The sequence below is a fragment of the Solanum verrucosum genome, unplaced genomic scaffold (genome assembly GCF_900185275.1).
Source record: "Solanum verrucosum unplaced genomic scaffold, falcon-dt-bn FXZP01000062.1, whole genome shotgun sequence".
In the NCBI taxonomy this organism is placed as follows: domain Eukaryota; kingdom Viridiplantae; phylum Streptophyta; class Magnoliopsida; order Solanales; family Solanaceae; genus Solanum; species Solanum verrucosum.
Genome location: NW_026020477.1, coordinates 7,308,696 through 7,335,450, shown reverse-complemented (window position 1 = coordinate 7,335,450; position 26,755 = coordinate 7,308,696). Strand labels below are relative to the sequence as shown.

Below are 26,755 nucleotides of genomic sequence, written 5' to 3'. Positions count from 1 at the left end.
TCAATAAGCTCAATCGTCAAGCTCAATGACTCAGAAATTAGCAAATTGTTTAGCAGAGAGAACTGAGTGAGTTGCAGTAACATTTAAAAGCTATGTTGCTCGGACTCTTCAAAAATGTAGATGGGTGCATGTCGGATCCTCCAAAAATAGTGTATTTTTGAAGGATCTGACACGGGTGCAGCAACATTTTTGGAGAGTCCGAGCAACTTAGTTTAAAAGTAGTTTTACAATGTTGAGTAGATACTCAAAAGCACTTTTTCAACTCAAACTTTTTGGTCCATAATCAAACACTAAAATGATTTCCTTTCAACTTGGTACCAAAGATGATAAAAATAAAAAATGAAAAACTAGAGCAAAATGAAGACAAGAATAACAGAAAGAAAAACACAACATTTGTAACTAGTCTTTTAAAGGGTATACCATTTTTTTAATTATCGTCAATTTAAATTTTTGAATGGAAGCAAACACTTGGTCAAGTGCTTTAAATAAGAATGTAATTTTTATATCTTGAGCACCAAATAACACTGGCAAAATATTTGTTGTTTCTCTTTAATGCACTTTTGGCAAAAGCACTGCCACACAGAAAACTACGTTAACCAACTAGTGTGGGATAATCAAATCTGAAACTCATCAACCGTGTCAAAAATCAATAGAGAATGTTGGAAGAGATCTCTTACATCTGATAATGAAAAGAAGTTTTGACTTGAACTTGGAATCATCGATGCTTCCCAATCGTTTTACACCATTTGCCCAGCTGTCCATGTCCTCTTTCACTTCCCAGATTTTGCTTTCTGTTTCCCAGTCCCAAACTCTCTTAATGGTCGAGAATAAATCTCCATCACACTTTGTGTTGGTACTTGAATGCTAAGTGATAAATTCAACAGAAACAAGACAAAGTAAATTAGAAGCTAGTTCAATCAACCAGCAGAGTAAAAATTATCTTTGGAGTTATCATGGCTCGTGCTATAAGTATTAGTACTTCCTTGTTGTACGGATTTTACAAAGATGATTCATCTCATTGAGTTTTGTAGAGGGAAAATGCACTGGCTCAAAATTTAAGATCAGAATTGAAACGAAACTGGAAAAAAAGATATATTTTTTTAATATGTCGAAAAAAAATAACGTGTATTTTCAATTATTTATAATAAAAAAAATACCGTGTATTTACCTCTTTGGAGAAAGACGATATAACCAAGGACCCATCTGGATGATCTGGGCTTCCAGAATTAAATCTGAGATGTTGTTTTACAGCAATGCTTGCCATCTCTACATCAAGAAATCCAAATTCCACCATCCTTTTGAGAACTCTAGCTTGGAAGGTTTTTCCTCTGAGAATATCACATCAAGGTTTATATTTTCAGACAAGCAATAGAATGCAGAAGTACCCCATAAGAATACCAGAAGTACTCAGGACCAGAAGAAGCTACATCCAACAGGGAAAAATAAGTTACAAGTTTCTATGAGCTACAACCTGCTACTGTCCCTGAATGGTGACCGGAGCTCTGGCGCTGGTATCATTGCTGCAAGCATAGCACATTCTCCCAAGCTAAGAAGGGATATGTGCTTTCCAAAATACAATTTTGATGCAGATTGAATACCACAAATACCATGTCCCCAATAAATCTGTTTTGCCTTAGGCTCTGTTAGAATTCACGCATAACAAGACGAAAACCAAATAGATTACAGGGACATGTCATGGAGGGACGAACATGAAATGTATATCCATTTGATAATATAGTTGAAATATCATCTAGTTGATGATTTTTAACCAAGAAAGGTCAATTTGCATTTCTCAGTTTTATCTCCATCCCAAGTTCCACAACTGGACCATAAACAAATTGATCTAATTAAAAAATAAACTAATATGAAGAAAGAAACAAAGGCAAAATGCTTTTATTTTCCAGACGCTTAAGTAATTTGTGAATGAAGTTATGATAGCAATAAATAAAGATGTACTTGACCTTACACAAATAAGCACTCAAGATTTCCATTTTTGAGATTGTTCCCTCGAGTGCTAAAGCCAGAATCATCTCAACAATTTTCCTCAAAAATGTGCGTTCATTCTTCAAGAATGAGATTTTGACAAGCTGCCAAGGATAAGTAGATTACAATGAATGAACAAAAATACACGACTTGAAAAAGAGTCTAACAACACATGCAAAAAGCCAAACTCTTGCACCTCCAATCAATAGAACCAAATGGCAGGTAAATAGTGAGAATAAAGAACATTTTACCATGGTAGACAATATTATTTTTTAAGCAGAGACGCAGAAAATTAAGATTGACACAAGTATCAGGGATAATGACGAGAGAAGCAAACAAGTAATCAGTTTATGCCATAATGAAACTTACAATTAGTTCTCCAAGATGCCTCATCAGACTGGTGCTTAATATTACTTTTAGCATGTATCTAAGACCAAAGAGGAAACAATAGTTTGGAAAAAGAACGAATAGAAATGGGAATTCTGATGTCTCGTATTCAGATAATGGAAGCATTTCGAAGAAATTGTAAACAACAAGTAGAAAGAAAAGGAAGAACAAAAAAGAATGGGAATTTCAGTGGTATGGAGGTATTTGCCACATAAATGAAACTTTAGTAATGGTACAAACATGATCTCAACAAACTGAACCTAAATTTTGAATTCTTGACTAATAGCAAAGGATGCAGAGCCTTACAAGTTTCAGAAAAGAAAAAAAAAGGACGGAGAGCCAGTTTGGATCGACTTATTTTAAGTGTTTTTAAGCCAAAATAGCTTTTAAGCACTTTTGAAGTGTTTGGATAATTTTAAAAGTGCTTACTTACACTTGATTTTAAGCTAAAATAGTAAAAATAGGCCAAAAGCCAAAACCTATGGCTTATAAGTCAAAAGTCAATCCAAACCGCTCGAAGTTGTAAAAAGAAAAGCTGGCAGCCATCTGAACTTTAAAAGGCATTATAATTGGCTAGATCTTTAAATTGGAATTTCAAAAGATGTTGTCACATATTACTTCGTGAGCATAAGAAATCATGTTAAATTAGGGATGCTGTTAAAATCACATTTGATTCCTTTGGCTCGTATAGTTGTGTGAGAAATATTGGAGAAAAATATTATTGAATTTTTGTATTTACATTATTACATTGAGACTTTTTTTATAGACACTACATTAGACTCCTTTTACAACCAGAACACAACATGACAATCACTTTCCAAGTAGGATTCTATATATTATTCTTATTTCTATTCATATTCTAAGTAGGATTATATATACTACTAGTAAAATAATACTTAAAACCTATCAGACATTAAAACTAAAACACTATATTATCTTACATACAAGATTACGTAGTAACAAACATTAATAATGTAAAGGAAAATGAAAATCATTACATCTTATCATTTAGCCTTAATAACATAAGCATAAATTATAAATTAATGATTGTAAAAATACATACCAGGATCTGTAACATAAGCAATAGTGTCAGTGAGCCACTCAACATAAGCAAAGTATACAAATATTTAATTGTGAAGAAGAAGAAGAAGAGGAGGAGGTTCAGAATTTTCGTTGTGCTAAATGAATGGAAATCCCTCTATTTATAGACAACAAAGGGTAGTGTGAACAAATGTTTATTGTGCCTTATCAGAAAGGTTACAACTATTTGAAAAAGTTGCAACCCTTCGGAAAGGTCACAACCTTTCATAAAAGTCATAACTTTTCATAAAAGTCGCAACTCTTTATAAAAGTCACAACTCTTCATTAAAGTCGCAACTTTTTATAAAAGTCACAACTTTTCATAAAAGGGAAGGCTAATTTTGTAAATAAATAAATTAAACGGGAATTATGGTTTGTGGTGGCGCCACGTAGGCGGGCCTAAGGTTCTCTTTTATATGATATATGATTCTTGTTCCTATTCCTATTCTAACACTCCTCAAATTGGTTGCATACAAGTCATATGTACCTAGCTTGTAACAGATGTAATTGATATGAGGACCGATAAAGGGATTGGTGGAAATATCTGCAAGTTGATCACTCGACTTTACAAATTTTGTAACAATATCTCCTAAGAGTATCTTTTCGCTGACAAAGTGACAGTCAATCTCAATGTGTTTAGTCCTCTCATGAAATACTGGATTTGATAATGCACAATGTCGATAAAACACAGAGTGATCAACTCCACTACCTACGAGTCCTGCCAAATTCTTAAATTATTGTGCAGAACTTCCCAAACCAATCTCGAGACAATTTCAGACCGTAGAGTGACCTCATAATCGACAAACAAGCTTAATAGACTCCCCTTGAGCAACAAAATCAGGTGGTTGCTCCATATAGACTTCTTCCTCAAGATCATCGTGGAGAAAAACATTCTCAATGTCCAACTGATTGAAAGGCCAATGGCGAACGACAACCATAGATAGAAAAAGACAGACATATGCTATTTTAATCACGGTAGAGAAAGTATTATTTGGGCAAATATTTGAGTATACCTTTTTTTTGGGCAAAAGTAAATTTGATACAAAGAGAAAACAGTGTTAGAAAACTCAGATCTGCTAGAAACAATGCAACAACGGCGGGAAAGTGCTCGAAATCTCATATGAAATATATGGATCGTCTCGAAATCAAGAGATTAGTCGATATTGAACAAGAAAGTCGTTGAAGACTGGTCGTACAGGCTCACACACTAACACGGTCTTTGAAATCCTAGATCTAGCTGCGCATGAGGGATCTGTGATCAGCGACGCAGGTTGGGCTTTGGTAGCCGGAGGTTGTTGAACCTTAAGGTGGTGTTGGATTTTGCACAACATTGTCGAAAATTGAAACTACGTAAGTCACATCTGAGGGGTCATCGAAAAGATGTACTAAACTATGCAAATCAGATTTGAGGAGTCACAAGACAGACGCACAGTGCTACGCAACTCAAATATGAGAAAGTAGTCCGAAAAGATATATGGTGCTATGCTACACAAATAAAAAATGGAAAAGTAGTCACAGGCTATGTTGCTCGGACTCTTCAAAAATGTCAAGAAGTGCGTGTCGGATTCGCCAAAAGTAGTGTATTTTTGGAGAATCCGACACGGGTGAGGCATCGAAAGTGAAGAGTCCGCGCAACTTAGGTCACTGGAAAGATGCATCGTTCTACACAAATAAAATATGAAAAAATAGTCACCGGGAAGATGCACGGTGCTACACAAATCGGATACGAGAAAGTAGCCACCGGAAAGATGCATAGTGCTATACAAATCGGATATGAAAAAGTAATCACCAGAAAGATGCACGGTGTTACGCAAATTGGATATGAGAAAGTAGTCACCTAAAAATTGGCACGGTGCTACACAAATTAAATATGGAAAAGTAGCTACCGGAAAGATGCATGGTGCTATGCAAATCAAATATGAGAAAGTAGTCACCGGAAAGATGGTTCGGTGCTACAGAAATCAATTATGAGAAAGTAGTCAACCAAAAAGATGTGGGGTGCTACTTTCTTTGTCTCGAATGCTACTCAAATCAATCATTCTAAGCATGATTATTTTTCATGCATATAGTATTGCCCCAACTTTTGTTAACATAATCATTAGCCAGACAGGCACAATATATGAGTAATAACTGTCAATTTTGCTGAATGAGTTCTCTCAAATGAGAGTTCTTCCATTAAATAGAAAGAATTTTGATTTACATATCTAAAAATCTGCTATATATCCTTAAATATATGTTATTCCTAATTGTAATATCTCTGAAAATATGCTACATTAATCTATGCTATCTCCTATCATCATTACACAAATATTTAAAGTTATAACATAGATATGTACAGATATTTAGAATCTGTCCAATCGTGCTAACATCCCCCCTCAAATTGATGCCGGTGGATCAAAAAGCATTAATTTGCCTACCAGAAACTGATGACGTGCCATAGACTTTGTAAACACATCAGCTATTTGAAGATCACTGGATACATGTGGAAGAGTAATGACTCTCTTATCTACAGCTTCTCTAATATAATGACAATCTACTTCAATGTGTTTGGTCCTTTCATGATAAACTGGATTAGTACCAATCTGAATAGCACTTGTGTTGTCAGCATGGAGAGGAGTGGGATTAGATTGAGGAAATCCAATTTCTGCAAGTAAACCACGAAGCCAAACAATCTCAAAGCAAGCAGTAGACATTGCTCGATATTCAGATTCGGTGGAAGATTTTGATACACGATCTTGCTTCTTGCTCTTCCAAGATATCAAGGAATCTCCAAGAAACATGCACCAACCCGTGACGGAGCGACGAGTATCAGGACATCCAGCCCAATCAGAATCACTGAATGAATTAAGTTGAATCTCAGAACCACTAGGAAAGAATAATCCACGAGTAGATGTTCCCAAGAGATATCGAATGATGCGATGGACAACCACCAAATGTAGATGGTGTGGAGCCTGCATAAATTGACTCACTTGTTGAACTGCAAAAGAGATATCAGGCCGAGTAATAGTAAGATAATTTAGGCTCCAAACTAATTGCCGATACAAAGTTGGATCAGGAAGAAGTTCTCCTTCCGCACTACAGTACTTTACATTCAATTCCAATGGAGTATTTACAGAGGAAGATTCTTGAAGACCAGCCAAAGCAATCAAGTCCTAAGTATATTTGTGTTGGTTCAAGAACACACCTAAAGAATTATAATGAACTTCTAACCCCAAAAAGTAGGGATAACGGTCTGAAAAATACTTTAACTTTGGTCGGATTTGCTGTTGCGATACTAAACTTTCATGAGGACCTATTACCTCCCTAGACTATTTAATACCATATTTTTTACCCCCTGAACTATTTAATAGTGTATTTTAAAGGTATATATGTGTCTACGTGGACAAATATATATGTTTAGAATACAATATTAAATAGTCTAGGAAGGTAATAGGTCCTCATGAAAGTTTAGTATCACAATAGCAAATCCGACCAAAGTTGGGATATTTTTCTGACCCTTATCCCCAAAAAGTATGTAAGAATACCAAGATCTTTCATATGAAAAGAATCCTTAAGCTGCTGCTAGAGGCTAGTGATTAGTGAAGAATCAGTTCCTGAGATAATAATGTCATCTACATACACCAAAAGAAGAACACAACCTACAGATGTTTTTCGAAAAAACAAAGATGAATCATATTTGCTCTGCTCAAAAGAGAATTGAAGCAAAGTAGACCGAAACTTGTCAAACCAAGCTCTTGGAGCTTGTTTTAATCCATATAAAGACAGTTTCAACTTGCATACATCTGATGTAGGTGATGAGAACAAACCATGTGGGGGTTTCATATAAATATCTTCTGTGAGATCACCATGAAGAAAAGCATTTTTGACATCCATTTGATGAAGAGGCCAATTTTGTGATGCAGCAATGGCAATAATAGTTCGCACCGTAGTCATTTTTGCTACAGGTGCAAAAGTCTCCTCATAGTTTACACCATACTCTGTTTGTTGCCAAGGACCACCAATCGAGCTTTGTACCGATCAAGAGTTCCATCAGAATTAAGCTTAATTGAATAAACCCATTTACATCCAATTGGACGGACATTTGGAGGACAAGGAACAATGTCCCATGTGTTATTTTCTTTAAGAGCTAAAAGTTTCTCCTTCATTGCCTTTTGCCAACATTCAAGCTTGGAAGCTTGTGAGTAACCTGTTGGAATAGAGATGGTGGATAAAGTAGAAGAAAAACCATACTGTTTAGGAGTTTGAGACACTCTAGTAGATCGCCAAGGAGGCTCAAGAGGAGCAGACCTTGAAGAAATCTCAGATTTTGGTAGTGGAGTAGTCTCAGGTGGCGGATCTATTTCGGGATGGGGTAAAGTTGGCCGACGTCGTTCATACACAAATCTTGGTTTGAACCGCTTAGAAGACAATGACAAATCCTCAAAAGTAGGAAGAAGAGGAGAAACAGAAGATGACTCAACTTGAGTAGGAAAGAAATATTGATTCTCAAAGAAAATAACATTTCTAGAAACACGAAATTTGTTAGAACTTGGATCATAGCAAATAAAACCTTTCTGTGAAGTATTATAGCCCATAAAAGCACATTTAATAGACTTAACAGAGAGTTTATTCCGTTGAAAAGGAGGCAGGTGCACAAAACAAGCACAACCAAACGTATGAAAACTATGATAGCTGGGATGCTTATGAAAAAGACGATAATATGGAGACTCTAAGATTTAATATTTTAGATGGAAGTCTATTAATCAAATAGACAACAGTAGACAAAGCTTCAACCCAATATTTAGATGGAACAGAGGACTCAATCAATAAAGTACGAGTGACATCTAAAAGATGACGATTTTTACGCTCAGCAACCCCATTTTGTTGTGGCGTATATGGGCAAGAGCGTTGTGATACAATTCCTTTCTCAAGCAAGAAATTATTGAATTCATGAGACATATATTCTCCACCAGAATCAGATCTTAATATTTTGATGCATGTGGAAAATTGAGTCTCAACGTAAGCCAAAAATTTCTTGAATATGGAAAACACTTCAGATTTAGATCGAAGAAAATACATCCATGTAAACCGACTATAGTCATCTATAAATGTCACAAAATACTTGAAATGAGCATGAGAAATAACTGGTGAAATGCCCCAAACATCACTATGAATGACATCAAAACACTTTGCAGCACGACTACCAAAATTAGGAAAAGGAAGAGTTTTACTTTTGCCTAATTTACAAGTAGAACAATCAAAGGAAGCAACGGAAAATTGATTTTTATTTCCCAATAAACCAGAATTGGACAAATGAGACAACACAATAGAATTTGGATGTCCCAGACGTTTATGCCAAACCTCATTCTTAGTAGTGGTAGAAGCAAGAGCTAGAACACGAGGAATAGAAAAGTGTATAGGAAACAATCTTCCAACTTTAGGCCCCTTCGCGATTATCGTCCCCGACACTTGATCCTGCACAAGGCAACCATTATGAGAAAAATTCACATCACAATTGTTATCTACCAATTGGCCAATTGAAATAAGACTAGTGGAGAGCTTTGGTGATACAAAAACATTCTTGAAAGTTTCAGTAATATCCCCAACCTTGGTAATGGGTAAATTACTACCATTGGCAACCTGAATTTGTGTTGGACCATTATACTCACGGATGTTTTTGAGTATATTAGTTGAATTGGTCATATGATTGGAAGCGCCAGAATCAACAAGCCAAAATTTAGATATTACCTCATTACCTTGCAGCCCCAAAGCTGAAAATGCTGACAAGATCATTTGTTGTACCATTTCAAGAGTAAGAACTTGTCCTACTGAAGACGAGTTATCTGTAGTTAAACCATTTATCCCAACTTGAAAAGCATTTGCCCTACGGTTTTGAGGACGTGTGGGACACTCTTTGATAATGTGTCCTTGTTGTTTACAATAATTACAAAACTTCTTGCCACAATTGCTAACAATATGACCATATTTCTTGCAGCTGTAGCATTGAGTTCTAGCCATATCCATGCCCTTTCCTTTCCCTTGAGCTGCAAATGCGAGAGTGACAACATTTTCTTGATGAAAAGCATTTTGTGTGAAGAGACGCTGCTCTTCACGAAGTAATTCCCTAAAACAGACATCCAACGGGGGAGATGGATCACGGTTCATCAAGTTGGAGCGAACATTTTCAAAATCAGATCGTAATTTCATCAAAAATTGATCTCGCTTGCTTTGTTCATGAACTCCTTGAATGATGGAGAGAGATTCAGAAGGTATTTTAGCATAAACGATATCAGTAAATTTAGCCCATAAGTTCTGAAATCCAGAGAAATAATCTTGAACAGAGAGACCTCCTTGAGAATACATAGCAATTTCATGCTCTAACTGAAAGCGTCTTGCTCTATGGTCTTGGTTGTAAACCTTTTTTAAATAATCCCGCATGGCCTTTGCTGTCTTGTATGGCCTGAGATTAAGAACAATAAGAGGGTCAATTGACCCTAAAATCCATGTCATCACCCGAGCATCTTTAACCTTACATTGACCGAGCTTTGTAGGATCAGTAGGAGTAGGATCGCTTCCATCTATATGTCCCCATAATTCTTTTCCAGTGACAAATAGTTGGAATTGAAATTCCCAGGCAAAGTATTTTTTTCCTGTGAAACGAACATGGAAGGACTCAAACTGATATGACGCCATGTTCTTGACAAGTTAAGGAAGATAGAAATGCAATGATACAAAATAACCAAAATGACCAAGACTAAGATTCCAAGATACTTAGGACTTACTGTTGACTAAAAAACAGTAAGCAGAACCAAAACTTTCAAAAAAAAATTCTGAAAGAAACCATAGATGAAAGACACTAAGAGTGTGTTTGGTACGAAGGAAAACATTTTCCGGAAAATGTTTTCCAATTTTCTCATGTTTGGTTGGGTTAAATGTTTTGGAAAATGTTTTCCAAATCAACTCATTTTCCTCAAATTTAAGGAAAATGACTTCCCTTCAAAACTTAAGGAAAACATTTTCCAAAACTCTCTTCCAACTTCAAACTACAATTACTTTTTTGTTGAAAAAATCAATTTATTTTGTCCCTACCCTCAAACCAGCCCCCCAACCAAACCCCCCCCCCCCCTCTCCCAAAAATAATAATAATTTAAAGCTTGTTTTTAAATTCAATTTTTTTTACCCACCCTCACTCCTACCCCTACCCCCACCCCCTCCCAAAAAAATATTAAAAAATATTTTTAAAAGGTATTTCTAATTTAAATTTTTTATTTTTTACCCCACCCACTACCCGCGCCCCCCTATCAATTTTTTATTGTTTTTAAAAAATATTTTCAACTTCAATTTTTTATTTTTTCATCCCGATCCTCAATCACCCACGCCCCCTCCCCGGCCTGCCCCACCCCCCCCCACCCAAAAAAAATTGAGTTTGTTTTTAAAAAATATTTTCAACTTCAAAATTTTATTTTTTCACCCCTACACTCGACCCCACCGCCAACCCACCCACCTCTACTCGCCACCCCTACCCCAAAAATAATAATTTAAGTTTGTTTTTAAAAAATATTTTCAATTTCAAAATTTCATTTTTTTACCCCTACCCTCGACCCCCCACCCACCCCCCTACCAGCCCCCTCCCCCCACCACCACCACCCCAAAAAATAATTTTAAGTTTGTTTTTCAAAAATATTTTCAATTTCAAAATTTCATTTTTTTCGCCCCTACCCACTCCACCCACCCCATACCAGCAACCCCCTCACCACCCCAAAAAAAAAAAAATTAAGTTTGTTTTTAAAAAATATTTTCAACTTCAAAATTTTATTTTTTCACCCCAACCCTCGACCCCCCATCCACCCCCTACCAGCCCCCCATCCCACCCACCCCCTAACAGCCCCCACCCCCCCAAAAAAAATTTAAGTTTGTTTTTAAAAAATATTTTCAACTTCAAAATTTCATTTTTTCATCCCTATCCTCAACCTACCCCCTACCACCCCCCCACTCCACCCCCAAAAAAATTTAAGTTCGTTTTTAAAAAATATTTTCAATTTCAAAAATTATTTTTCTACCCTAGTAAAAATAAAAGATATTTCTCAAAAAAAAATTCATTCATAAATCAAACACTAAAAATTTTTTCCGGAAAATATTTTCTACTCATCAACCAAACATGAGAAAATAAGTCAAAAATCAACTTGTTTTCCAGGAAAACATTTTCCTTCATACCAAACACACCCTAAGAATCAAAGCACTAAAAAAGGCTCTAATACCATGTCAATTTTGTTGAATGAGTTCTCTCAAATGAAGTTCTTCCATTAAATAGAAAGAATTCTGATTTACATGCCTAAAAATCTGCTATATATCCCTAAATATATGCTATTCCTAATTGTAATATCTCTGAAAATATGCTACATTAATCTATGCTATCTCCTATCATCATTACACAAATATTTAGAGTTATAACATAGATATGTAAAGATATTTAGAATCTGTCCAATCATACTAACAATAACCACCTATTGAACCTTTTTTATTATAATTATTCTCTACTAGGGTCTTAGAAGCTCTGATACTATTGTGAGAAATATTGAAAAAAAATATTATTGAATTTGTGTATCTACATTATTACATTGAGACTCTATGTATATACACTACATTAGATTTCTTTACCAACTATGACACTACATTACAATTTTTTTCCAAGTAGGATTCTATTTATTATTCCTATTCCTATTTTAAGTAAGATTGTATATACTTTTCTTGTTCCTACACCTATTCTAACAAGTTGGATTTCCTGCAAGTGCACCAGATAAGATTCAGATAGGGACAGTTGGAAGGAAAGTACCCTCTGTGTTCTATAAAAAAGAAAAAGGGAAATGATATTTGTGCAACAAATCTAGAGTAAGCTCTTAGCAGCAATAATCTCCACCAAGTCCTCATTTAACTAAGAGATTGGGCTATTGAATTCCTATATGAATTGTTATATTGTGAGGCATTTTCCATATAGAAAGGAAGAATAATAAATACTTCATAAAGCAAGATCCTTTTCCTAATTACTGGGGTTGGAGGGTGGGCGAAGGGAAAAGGGATGATCGTAGTGGAGGTGTCAGGATGAAACACACATTTCTACATTGAACGAGGAAGTCATAAGAAGGTGCTATCTATTTTCAATGGAAGAAATTTTTGGGTTTTAGAAATCAGAATATCATGAAGTTGAAGCTCATCTCTCACTCTTAGGACCACCTATCTCTCACTACTAAAACTAGAAAAAGCTATTGTTGAAGGACCTCAAAGCTGATATAGAATTCTAGGTCTCATTTGAATGGCTGTCAAGTTTTAGATGTTCCACTCCCAAATCTCCTGTTGCTTCTTTTTTACCAAACATAATCTGCAAGTCAAACAAACCTCAACATAAAACCAAGTTACTCTTATTTTTGAGTACTTAATATAGCCCGGACATAGCATCCTCCATGCCATTCTATAAAATTCTCCCACTAAAACATCTTGGTTTAGTATATGCAGTATTAGTTCTTCTCTAGTTTGTTTCGTTTGCTGTTGTCCTTTTTGGTGGAAGAGGCAATACTTTTAAACCTGATCAGATATTGAGATTAAAAACCGTCTTGCACCATTTACCGGACACGGACATCAAACACGTTTGTTGTATTTAAACAAGATTGAACCAAGAGTTAAGAATGGAATGCATTCCCTTTTTAGAAATTCAACTTTCGTGTTACTTCATGAGTAAACTAATATACATTTGGACTACAATTTACAAATTATCTGCACTCCACTTCTATAGAATCAAGTAGCATCAACTAGACTCTATCTTGGACCAGAGATTTGTTGGGACGAAATATAAGAGAAGTAAGCATTAGAGACGCTCCGAGAGGTTGTATGAGAAGTATTTGCCTGCGGATATAACATGGCATCAATCTGGCCTCCAGCTTCTTCCATGTTTGATGCCTCTGAAAAACGTCGCCCATAGAAGCGCAAAAAGTTTAGAGATTCCATTCTTGGCGCAGTTGGTGGTATCTCGCCCTCTAACATGCTAACAACACTAACCATAGTTGGCCTGAGGCATGGCTCCTCATGGACACAGCACAATGCTACCCGCACAAACTTCTCTATATCTCCACCATTGACCCGCCCTTCAAGTTTTGGGTCAGCAAGTTCAAGGTACCTTCCTTGCTCATGCATCTCTAATGCAAATAAAGGGAAATAAACAAGTCCCTGTGCAGATGAAGATGATGAGTGATCTCCAGTAGCACTATCATCAAGGCTGTGACTTTGTGTTCTTAAAGAGCAGTTTTTCCTTCCACTTACAATTTCAAGGAGTACCATTCCAAAGCTATACACATCTGTTTTGTCTGAGATTGCAGAACTTGTGAGCCATTCAGGAGCAAGGTAGCCACGAGTCCCCCTCATAGTTGTGAATAGACTGGATTCTTCACGATTCAGCAGCTTGGAGAGGCCAAAATCAGATATTTTTGCCTGAAAATTATCGTGCAAGAGAATGTTCTCTGGCTTCACATCACAGTGGACAATCTTTTGTTCACAGCCACTGTGCAAGTATGCAAGTCCGCGGGCAGAACCAAGAGCTATCTCAACCCGTTCTTGCCATTCCAATACAGGTACATGACCAAAAAGAGTGCGATCAAGCGATCCACGGTTCATATATTCATAAACCAATAGGCGTTGTCTCTCTTGAGCACAGAAACCTTTCAACTTGACCAAGTTTATGTGGTGAATATTGCCAATGATTGCAATCTCAGTACAAAAGTCTCTCTGCCCTTGAATGCCTAAATTTATTATCTTCTTTACTGCAACCAGAGTGTTGTCAGGGAGCACACCCTTATATACAGCACCAAAGCCTCCTGTGCCGATCTGAGTCTTGAAATTATCAGTTGCAGCCTTAAGCTGTTTGTACTCAAACCGTACAGGTAATCCTGGGATGTAGAAGGCATCCAGGTCCTCTGAAGAAGGAGAACTGGGTTGGCTTTTTTTGGATTCTATCTTTCCCATTCTTTGGGGTCTAGATCTTCTCCACATAATGAAACCTAGCGCCATGAGTAGGAAGATTCCTGTGAAAGGTAAGATCACTGTTGCAACTAAAGGAAAGTCTGCAGCTTCCTGATCAAAATTATCATTGTTTCCTAAGGTTGTTGAAACTCCAACCAGGGTCTTAACAAATCCCAACAGATCATCATTTCTACTTGTCCTTAACATAATTGACCCTATTTCATCTTCAAGTTTGTAACAAGAACCAGACGAGTTTGCATAAAATATCCCCAAGCATGAACAGTCTACTGAGCAGAGATTTTGACAAACGGACAAATTTACCCCATCCCTGAAGGGCTTGGTAAAATCAGTAGTGAAGTAGTCCATACCAAAGCCAAGTCCTATGTACGACATGGAGGAAGAATTCGACAGATTACTGTGGTTGGTGGAATTACAAGAAACTGGCAAAGAATAGGAACTATCACTAGGCACACAGCTTCTTGAATCATGTGATCCAAGATTGAAGTTAGCAGGACAGGAACATTTAGGATTATCTGATAATACATCAGAGGTGCATACACCAAGCCCTCCGCAAACATAAGGTACTCTACACCCATCCACTGGCCCAACAAAATCTCGTTTGATGTCAGAGCCAACAAAACTAATAACGATCAACTGACCTGAACCATCCAATTTGGCAATTCTAAAAGTGGATTGTAACAAGTTCACCATTATCACAACTACAGAACCACCTTGACCAAAAAGATAAAGACCTGTTTGATTGACAGACATGTATTCCACTGCATAATTTGAATTAGTATAAGCTTTGGTTTCCATGGACAATTTCCAGTATGTCAGACCTTGCCACTGTAACATTGCATCGGAAGCAGACAAAGAAAGCCTGTAATGACCCTTTGACAAGTCATCACCTGCTATTGCACTTGAAAGCATCATGCCAACACGCAACTTCTGTCCAATTACAATTGTATCTGTCGGATGATCAAAGCTTTGCCAAAGCGTCCCATTAAACTGATCAAGGAGAAGGAGATTTCCAGTCTCAGTTAGCTGCATCGCGTATACTGCTAACTTTAATGGTGGAGTTGACCACTTAAAACTGCCATCTTTTTCAGTAATACTAATACCATTCTTGGTCAACCTCATAATTCCTGAAGTTGAAATAGGTGCATCACCATTTGCAGACCAGATAATGGTATTGGATTCAGCATGGATAACACACAAATAGAAATTAACTTGTTCAGGACCGGGATTGAAGATAGAAGCTTTGAATGTTCCATTGCGAGAAACCAAGAAACTTCCGGTGCTATCGACAAATTGGAAATTGGAAGCAGTAAAGTTGGGATAGACAAATTCTTTTGATAAAAAACCAAAGACAGGAATACTGGACAAAGTTAAAATGAGAAAGAATAAGATGAACTCCATATAGAGTAATGATGAAAGATAGAACAAAAACAGTTTGGCTGGAAATTGTACAGATGAGGCTGGAATTGGTCTACTATTGCTTTCTGCGTTTGCTTTTTCATTCTTTCCTCTAATGCTTATAGTTGACTACATGAATTAACTCTGTTTACACCAACTTGATATTGATTGGCGACCAAGTAGAGATATATCATCACATTAGGTGATAGCAACAACTGAGGGCGTAAAATATGACATTTCCAGCGTCTATGTGGCATTACCGCCTGAATCCATGGTTATTAATAGTATAAGAATATTGAACACTCATGAACCATGACCTCATAATATATTCTCTAAAGTCATTATTCAAATAAAAGGTATCGTTTACTTTAAATTTTATATTCACTTGAGGTGACAATACCATTTTTTTTAGATTAATAAATAAGAGTGGTGATTTCCCACAACTCTTAAGAAATAACACAAAGTGTGACATGTAATCCTTCTGACCAATTGTAGTATACATAGAGTGATTAGTTCAATGATTATTTTATTGAAGATTATTGTCCTGACAGCAACTGTTACCTAAATTAAGCTTTTAGTGAGACCCATCATACACTTGCGCACATTTCTGGCTTTTCTGACAGCTCATTTCTTCTCTAAAATAATCTACCATAGACAGATGACTCTCCTTCTAAATTTAGCCTGTCTAACCGTAATAACAACCCACTAAATTATCTGAACTGATAAAAGAATCATACCCATAATTAAAGTAAATGAAAATTTCACTGCTAATTTACTTTGTCAGCTTTAGCTATCCTAGCGTCAATCCCACTAAAACAAAAGAAAATAAAGAAAGAGTTCTGGCTTTCTCTTTTCTGAAGACAGAAGGTACTCTAAACTTACTCACTCCGTTCACTTTTACTTGTCACATTTTGCTCACTCGAGTTAATTTGACTCATCTTCAAACCTAAATTGAATTAATTAATTAAATATTTTAAATTTAGATGTTTGAAAACTATACAAAAAATACTAGTATAAGTTGCAATATTTCTCATGCTAATATAATAAAAAAGAAACATCTAAAAATATCAATCAAAATTAATACACTTTGACTCTCGAAAAGTGAAAAAGTGAACCAAGAAGTAATATTTCACTGCAGTGAAATGCCCAAAAATGAACTTTCATGTCAGCTAACTATAATTAAGAAAAAATATTTTAAAATTCTCATTTTTGACTCTAACGAAATGATTTAGAATCATACAAATATCTAAGATCGTTTAAAACTAAAAATTTCCTTTTTTTTCCTTAAAATAATGTATCAAGACAAAGGACATAAAATAAAAAGAAGTGAGTGTTATCCAAAGAGGTTATTCTGGCCCGGTTGTTTAAAACTCAATCAACAATCCAAACTTCGGAAGGATCATTCATCAGTGAGACATAAAAACAAACACCTTATCTGCATACTCATACCTGTTGGGTAATGGTGCTTCCGCCACCACGAGACGAGAGTGACAAAACAGCACGAGCAATGCCAACTGGGTCGACGCCAAAATGGCGAAAGAATCGTCTATCCTCATAGGCAACCACAGCTCGAATCAAATGCTGTGGACAACTACTCATCAGCTCCGACTCAGCTTGTTTAGAGAATGCGATTAGTCGACTCCATCTTTGAGGAAACTCAGGAAGAAGAATAGTGGAAATTATACGAAGGGAAAGAAGAGCGAATGAGAAGATTATAAGAATGAAACCTTTTGTCACAAATGAATGGGGATTTTGGTGAGTACTATTGTAAGAAGATTGCGAGAAGCAAAGTTGAAAATGTGAGTGATGGTTGTAAAGAGAGATTTTAGGGAAGTGGATTAATGGGTTGATTTTCTTGAATGCTCTCACAGAGCGTACATTCACGGTGAGTATTTGGTTATTGTGTTCCGCCATGACTGCCCATTGAGTGGGGATGCCCAGTGAAGTCATCTTCTCACAGAGATTCAAAGGCGAAACAGAGTAGACTAGACTGAAGTCATGACAATTTTTCACTTATTTTTTTTTTAAGTTTTTACTTTATTCAATTTTTGAATTTCCTCTTACACAGTCACTTTAGTTAAATTTATTTATTTATCACTTAACAAAAATTTTTAAAAAAATTGTCATGTAAATCTGAATTCCACTCTAAAAACACAATATCAAAAGATTCGATCCAAAATTTGATTTTTAAATTTACTAATCTACTAGCGAATATATAAGATATTGGTTGGTTCGGTGACGAATTAACTATTATCGAGTGATGTATCAATTAACCTTTAATCTTTATAGTACCTTTTTTTCTCGATGAACGCACCTTACAAAAAGGATGGCTTTTAAGCCGTAACAAGATCAATTCTTTAAAGAAAACACTAGATAATTATAGAAAAGTAAATAAGTTTTCATGGTTTTACGGCTTTGGCCTTTAGGAGTTGGGACTAACAATGTATAATTACTCTTACCTATTATGGTAAAATATTAAATGAGGCTAATATAACTAGAATAAAAATGTAAGTATGGTAACTCTAAACGGGTTAATGGTTTACCCGATAAGGGAATTGAATAATCCGTCCTCACACCAATAAGACGTTAATTATAAAATTTTAATCTGTTTCCCAACCGTTTATTTGATAACACAATACTAATAAGTCAATTTTACGGTTGGCTTATCGGTTACAATTCAGTTTTGAACACCCCTGCATTATGAGAAATTATCTAACAAAGTCATTGTACTTTGTTTTTGTATCAATAAAATCACTCAATTTAAAGCTTTTACCTTTAAAAATCATTCAACTACATTATTTATCATTAAAATAAATTTGATATGGCAAAATAAAATATTTTTAATGCTATGTAATTATGAAGCCCACAAATAAATAAAATTATAAAATATGTAAAGGTAAAACTTATCCGCATCGGGTGGATACATCAATTCAATACATGCATGCCATGTGTTTAAATTTATAGTTCATTTTACTTAACATTAATTAATTAAGATGTATTTTACTTCATTAAATCACATAATAATGGAAATTGTATTAGTTTGATGTATACACCCGATGCAGTTAAGTTTTTTCCAGTATGTAGAGTTACTTAGACTAATTAGCACTTTCTACTAAATTTATCTCTACAATATTAACATAATTTCTAGCAAATAAGTATGTTAAAAGGATGTCAAATTGAAATTGCAGGTGTAGTTTAAAATAATGTTCCTAAAATAATGTTCTGCATGTTTATGGTTTAACTAGTTGAGTAGATCATATTGTTATTATCACCTTGTTTGTGTAGAGTTTTCTACTAAGAATTGCAGACACGTGGATCGAAATAGCTTTTATAATAGGGTATTAATCTTTCGATGAACCTATTCTGTAGGGGTTGGGTAATAAATAGATTATAATTTTATTTATTTATTTGTTATAATCATAAAAATATATATGTTATTTTATTATGTCAAATTAAATTTATTTTAATGATAAAAGTGGTTGAGTGATTTTTTAGCATAAAAGCTTTAAGTTAAGTAATTTTATTAATTATACAAAAATAAAGTTCAATGACTTTTCTAAATAATCACTTTTGATCTGTTTTGGTAATTGGTACCTTCTCTGCACATCAGTTGTTTTTCCCAATGGTAATTTGTTTTGCTACCTCAAAATATATAAGTTATTTGTTATAAAATATTATATTGTGGATGTCCACTACATCAAGAATTTACTCTCACCCATTATCTCCATTACTTTCCTCCATTATGAAGATAATCATAACATCCGTAACCTCTAACTTTATAACCATTATTCTTGTAACATTTCACTTCCATAACCTCCTCCATTATATTCATGTTAATGTCATGTTTATGACTAATCTTTTGTATGCCTCTATGTTACACTATAAATAGAGGCATAATGGGGTTCATATTGTAGTGACTTGAAGACTTGGAATAATAAAAAAAACTCTCTTGTCTCCCTATTTCTTTTGCTTATATCTTATATATTTCTTGTCTTATTTTGCTTTAGTTTTACAATACGTTATCAGCACGATTGTGCTACTATTGAAGGATTGAAGTTGTGACATCTTGCAAGTTGATAACTAGGAAGAAGCTTAAAAAATAATAATTTGGAAATAGTCATTTTTTGGAAAGAATTTAAAAATCTGGAAAATTTGGTTAAGTATGGAAAAAAAAGTGAGTTTTTGGCCAACTTTGAACAGTCATAACTCCCAGCTCAGGATGAGTTAGGTGTAGTTCCAGTTATGTTTGCGAAGCTCGTGGAATGATCTTTCCAACGCCTCCAAGTTTGCTCGATTCCGAGTTTGTTTGAGTGAGATATGCCCTTTGGAAGTTGGATTGTTGGTATAGGAAGTTCACCCGAAATTTGTAAGGGTATTTTGGTCTTTTCCCTAACCATTTCTTTTGGTTATATTAAGGTTTTAGACTGATATTAAATCAGTTTTTCCTTTTTAAAGTGAGAGTTAGGGTTCTTGAGAGAAAAGGAGAGAAGAGGAGAAAGGAGAAGAAGAAGCAAGTCCGTAAAGATCGTCGTGATTTTCGTCGGGGGTGATCCCTATTAATGTATGTGAGATCATAGTGTTGGGTTGGTTCTTTCCCCCACACACCAAACTCGTTTTATTTCAGAGAAAAGATTTGGTTGGGTTGTGTTTGTTGAAGCCTTGTTGTTGTGGTTGTTGAAGTCTTGTGATTGTGGTGAAGTTCTTGTTGATTTGGGACATGTTTCCGATTGTGTTTCCGGGTTAAATCTATGGTATGTTGAGGGGTTTTATGATTCTAAGTGTTTGGGGCTGGAACCTTTGAAGTTAAGGTGGTTTAGAGTTGGAAAATGAAGGAGAAAAGTCGAATTTTCGGGGAAAAAGGGCTGGGCGTTGCGCCAGCCAGTGCCCCTCAAATGGGACTCTGAAGTCCAGCCTTTGGGGCGGCGCACCTAGCAGAGAGCCTAGCAGGCCCCTCTGAAGCTTGAGGGCTGGCGCTCCGCGCCTCTCAGAGCGCCAAGGACGCCAAGTTTTTCCTTTCATTCCCTACTTTTTCATACATGTTCCTTGGTAATGTACCTATGTTTTATAGTTGTTTTCCACATTCCAAGGTACGTCTAAACGTCAAGAACTCATCCATAAACATGAGATCATTACCCTTGAATTCATAATCCAATTCAAGGAAAGTTTGGATCAAAGTCAAGTGAAGTTAGAGTCAATCTTAGAAGTTAAGAAGTAAGTCCAAGCAAGTCTTTAAAGTTGTTCAAGAGTCTTTATTGAATGTTTTAACTTCATTTTAAGGCTCGAGTTTCAAGTTAAGTAAAGAGTATAGAGTTTCAAGTTAAACCAAAAGTATAAAGTTGAGTTCATTTCTCAAAAGTTATTAGGGAACTAAGTATTCCCAAAGAAGTTTTAAAGAAATGTTTTCACATTTAAACAAGATTGGAAACTGAGATTTCCAAAGAGCCTTCGGGATAGTTTTCCAGAAAAAGAGTAATCGTTTTCTAAATGAAGCAAGAGAGGAAACTGAGATTTTCAAGATAGTTGAGCTAAGTTTTGAGTAATTATCTCAAATCAGCATGAAGAAATATATTTTAAAAATATAAGAGCTAGTACATTTTTGGGAGTAGTATTGAGCACCGAATTGGGGGAGCGTTCAAAGAACCCACAGCCCTCATAGAACCATGTAGCCATCATGGGTAGAAGAGGTTCATACTTTTTAGATGAATCCTTTTCAAATTAGACTAGTAGATTTATTAGGCAGTTCAGGTCCTATACCTTTGGTCGGGTATAGGATGATCTGGCAGTGTGAGGTTGATCGTTGTATCATCATTATATCTCTTATGTGATGGTTGTCGGTTAGAGAAACTCCCATAGAAATTATTGTATTTTTATATACATCAGTTCATTTGTATTTCTATATACATCTTAGGCGTATTGTATCTTTGTATACACACAGGGTTTATAGCATGTTTTAAACAGCTTTTCTTTATATTGCACTTGTTTTAAATTGCCTTATATTGAAAGGAGTCAGTCAGGTTGAGTTGAGTTGAGCCAGGTAAGCTATTCAGTTTCTTCCAGATTTCCTTATAGCCTATGTTGCTTAGTTTTCCAGCTCGCATACTCGTACATTCAATGTACTGATGTCAGTTGGCCTGCATCTTATGATGATGCAGACACAGGTACCCAGGATCAGCATCCAGCATGCCGTTGATCCAGCTGAGCACTCCAGAGTCAGTGGTGAGCCTCTTTGCATTCCGGAGGACTCGGTTATTTTGTTCTCTTAGTTTTGTTTTATTAGGATGTTGTGAGGTTTGTCCCAACATCCATCTCAGTGTTATAGAGGCTTCATAGACAGTCAGTTAGTTAGTATTGAGTCTCTCATCTATGTATATATGTAAATATTCTATTTTGAGACACGAGTTGCCTTTTGGCATGTTATGCCTCAGTTAGGTTGTTTTATAACATGGTGTTGCATTGAGTTATTCTGTTGAGTAAGGTTTCCGCTGAGTTAAGAAAGTCATACCAAGGGTTCGCTTGGGGCCAGCAATGGTCTTCGAATGTTGGCCACGTCCAGGGTGTAGGCTCGGGGCGTGACAGAAGCAAAGTAATATAAAGAAGGTAAAAATATTTGTGTTTATTTTTCTCTCGGAAACAAGGTAAATTACTATATAATCCATTTTATATTTTACTTTTGATCATGCATCATTAGTTTTCTTACCATCTCAAAATCGTATGAGTCCATCAAGTTGCTTTTACTTTGAGCAAACTTTTAATTTGATCACTTATATATTTAAAAAGTAAAATTAGTTTTGTAAGTTAATAATTTGTAAAGAAATTGTTCTTTATGATCTTGTTTTATTAAACGATAAGTTATTAAGTTATGTGGCATATACATATTGATTGGATTATCATTATTGGTTACTTTTGCACCTCTTTATTTTTCTTTATCTAAACATTTACTTGTTGAGTTATTAATATATTATTTGTACTAGCAAAGCTTGTTTTGTGGTTATTTTAAAATGGTTAGTAAATTATGATAATCTTCATAACAATATTGTGAGGGACTATTAAAATGTTTTAATTTATTTTTACTTGGTACTTTTATTTGGTTCCAACATGTTGTTCTAATTAATTAATTTTGTTCATTTTTATTCAATTTTAAGTCAAAATTCAGATTATATTTATGATATTCAATATTTATTTTTTGGTAATGCATTTGCTTTATTAAGACATTGGTTGAGGATAAGATGGTGAATTCAGGTTTCACCGCACCAAGTGGGAAAGACCTCGAGTTAAAGTCTCAGTGCACCATGATAATATGAAGTTGGGTTCAAGTCCCATCGATCTATGAGCGAAGACTTCTTTATATGGGTAAAACATTGGGTTTAATCCCTAATGCACCATAGTGATGATATGGTGATGACAAACACAATATAATACATATTTGACTAAAAGTCATGAAATTTGTCCAATTAATTTGCTCCATTCTCTTATGTGAATGTGGTAGCAAGACATAATGTGTCTGAAAATGACAAGTGGTTAAATGAATGATTATGATTGTGGTAATTAAAAGAAAGAACATTATGGGTTCTTAAGATGGTCCTTCAAATGTGAAGGTAATTTTTTGCCATCAAAGTGGTATGAAAGGTTATTGGGCACATTATTGTTTGTGCAACCAAATTTAAAAGTTTTGTAAATCCTCCATCAAAATAAAGAAATAGAAGTGGTAGTGCATTTTGTACTTTTAAAGTGATGTTGAGGTGGGTCAAATAAACTTGATAATGTCAAAGTATGACAATGAATTTCTAATAAAAACTTATGGAGCATGTACAAATGGTTATGGTCATTTCTCGAAGAGAATGTGACTTGTGTTAGTATGAATAAGGACATGTTCATGTATGGTTGGATAAATGTCACATCTCAGCTCTATTGGAGGTTTGATATATTGAAAAAAATATTTTGACATAAATGATCAATTTGGTCATATACTTTGAGTACTACACAAATATTGTGGTATGTTTTATTATGAACTATTGGAGGACAAAAGAAAGAAATAAATCTTTTCTATAAAGGTTGTGGCCATGACCAAAATAGATATTATTGTGTGGCAACACAAATTTGTCATTGGTTGTCAAGAAATAAGTCTTGCGTGTGATAATTTTAACCATGACAATAATAATTTTCTCCTGGAGATGATCACCATAAGAATGGTGTTGTGAAATTTGTGGTAGTAAATTAATTGAGAGTTTCGAAAGGACTAATTTGTTACTATCCGGAGGAATGAAATTGTTAATAATATTGGGGTTGTAGTAAGTCTCAAAAGAAACTTTTTAAGTTTCGGAGTGATTCAAAAGAAAAATAAAATTGAGACTATAAATTATGGGAAGATTTAATATCTTCAAATTACTACAACCAAAGTGAGTTATAAATATTTACGTATAAAATTACTCTCTTTTTTTCCGTTGTTTGTTGTATACAAATATGGGCATGATGATGGAATCACATGCAAAAGTAAACTAGAAGTTTACTAGAATAAATATCAGTTGACATAATCGGTGGGTCATTCCGATTCAAATGTGATGCAAAAGAAATTGAGAATTCATGTGATTATATGTTTGAAGAAATAAAAGATTCTTCAAGAATTCTCTTGTGTTGCTTGTTCTCATAATAAAATGATCATTGCACCAACTAAGGTTGGGATGGTATCCCCTAAAATTATTTGAAACATATAAAAAGGTGAATATGGGCCCCATTCACATGCCATGTGGACCGCTTACTATTATGATTTAATAGATGCATCTATGGTATGGTCATATGTGCATTTGTTATCAACTTACAAATTGGTTTTTGTAAGGTTGTTTGCTCAAATTGTTAAATTAAGAGCATAGTTTCAAACTATAAAATTATGTTGATAATACTGGTTGGTTTAGCAAAAATTGTTTGCCTCCAATTATAGCTAGACCACTGATTATGAGAACAAATCTCTCAAATAAATTTTGGTATGAGATGAGTTTATTTAACAGGTGTACGAGAATAGTTGAAATTGGAAATGCTAGGTTCATTGAGAATGGTGAAGTTAGTGGGAGTGAAGAACCACGTAAAGTGAAAATTAAAGAAGTTAGGGTGAGAGTTCCTCTACCTTTTACTTCTTTTAAAGATGTTGTTCCTAAAGCTGTTGCACAACCTAACTATCAACAAGAACAACAAATCAATACTCATGTTAATCTCAATGAAGCGATAATTAATGAACCTGCATTAGATGTACCACAAGAAGTAGCATTAAGAAAATCTCAAAGACAAAAGAGATCTGCTATTTCTGATGACTATTTGGTATATTTACACGAGTCAGAGATTGACTTGGGAATTAATAATGATCCAGTTTTATTTCCACAAGCTATTGAAAGTAATAATTCTGATAGATGGATAAATTCTATGAAAGATGAGTTGAAATCTATGGAACAGAATGAAGTATGTGACCTTGTTGAATTACCAGAAGGTTGCAAAAGAGTTGGGCGTAAATGGATCTTTAAGACCAAACGTGACTCAACTGGCAAGATCGAACGTCACAAGGCCAGATTTGTTGCAAAAGGTTTCACTCAAAAAGATGGCATCGACTATAAAAAAAACATTTTCACCCATTTCTAGAACAGAATTATAATGACTTTAGTAGCTCATTATGACTTAGAGCTACATCAAATGGATGTGAAAACAACCTTTCTAAATGGAAATTTGGAGGAAGAAGTTTATATGAATCAACTTGAGGGGTTTTCTAGTAAAGGAAAGGAACACATGGTGTGTAACTTAAGAAGTCAATATACGGACTTACACAAGCTTCTCGACAATGGTATCTTAAGTTTAATGAAACTATTGTAACCTTTGGATTTAAGGAAAACATTGTTGATCGGTGTATATATCTGAAGGTTAATGGGAGTAAGTTTATTATGTTAGTCTTGTACGTTGATGACATCTTGATTGCTACTAATGATCTTGGCTTGTTGCACGATACCAAGAGATATCTCTCTAACAATTTTGAAATAAAAGATATGAGAGAGGCCTCTTATGTGATTGGGATAGAAATATTTCGAAATAGATCACAAGGATTATTAGGTTTGTCTCAGAAAGCCTATATTAATAAAGTGTTAGAGAGATTTAGAATGGAAAAATGCTCATTAAGTCCCGTTCCAATTCAAAAAGGAGATAAATTTTATCTCAATCAATGTCCAAAGAAGGAATTGGAACGTGAGCAAATGAATTATATTCCTTATGCATCAATAGTTAGGAGTCTAATCTATGCCCAAACATGTACGAGACCAGACATCAGTTTCGTTGTTGGAATGTTGGGTCGTTATCAAAGTAATCCAGGAATGGATCACTGGAAAGTTGCGAAGAAAGTGTTGCGATGCTTGCAAGAACTAAAGATCATATGCTCACTTATAGAAGATCTGATCATCTTGATGTGATTGGATATTCAGATTCATATTATGCTGGTTGTGTGAATACAAGAAATCCACATTTGAATATTTGTTCATGTTAGCTGGAGGAGCAATATCATGGAAGAGTGCGAAGCAGTCTGTTATAGCTGCATCCACTATGGAAGCTGAGTTTATGGCATGCTTTGAGGCCACAACTCAGGCTAATTGGCTACGAAATTTTATTTCAGGACTTGGACCAGTCGACAATATTTTCAAGGAAAATTTATTGTGATAATACTGCAGCGGTCTTCTTCTCTAAAAATGATAAGTATTCGAAGGGTGCCAAGCATATGGAATTGAAATACTTTTTAGTTAAGGAAGAAGTCCAAAACCATAAAGTGACAATTGAACATATTAGCACCAAGCTTATGATTGTTGATCCTTTGACGAAAGGATTACCGCCCAAAACATTTGTTGAACATGTTGAAAGAATGGGTCTTATTGATAGCAAT

The 26,755-nt window shown here is 35.0% G+C and overlaps 3 protein-coding genes across 3 annotated transcripts in view; all 3 read right to left on the bottom strand.

Annotated features, from left to right (window-relative positions):
- Positions 1-26,755, bottom strand: part of LOC125809198 (gamma-glutamylcyclotransferase 2-3) — a 1,073,903-nt gene that overhangs the window by 249,423 nt on the left and 797,725 nt on the right. The gene's annotated exons all lie outside the window — the stretch shown is intronic.
- Positions 1-26,755, bottom strand: part of LOC125809206 (uncharacterized) — a 226,957-nt gene that overhangs the window by 19,030 nt on the left and 181,172 nt on the right. The gene's annotated exons all lie outside the window — the stretch shown is intronic.
- On the bottom strand, positions 434-17,802 carry LOC125809165 (uncharacterized). The gene is made up of 6 exons (XM_049488821.1): positions 17,302-17,802; positions 1,962-2,087; positions 1,472-1,623; positions 1,169-1,328; positions 678-864; positions 434-572 (listed from the first exon to the last, which is right to left on the bottom strand). The coding sequence occupies exons 1-6, from the start codon at positions 17,800-17,802 to the stop codon at positions 550-552; spliced, it is 1,149 nt and encodes a 382-aa protein (XP_049344778.1). The 3' UTR covers positions 434-549.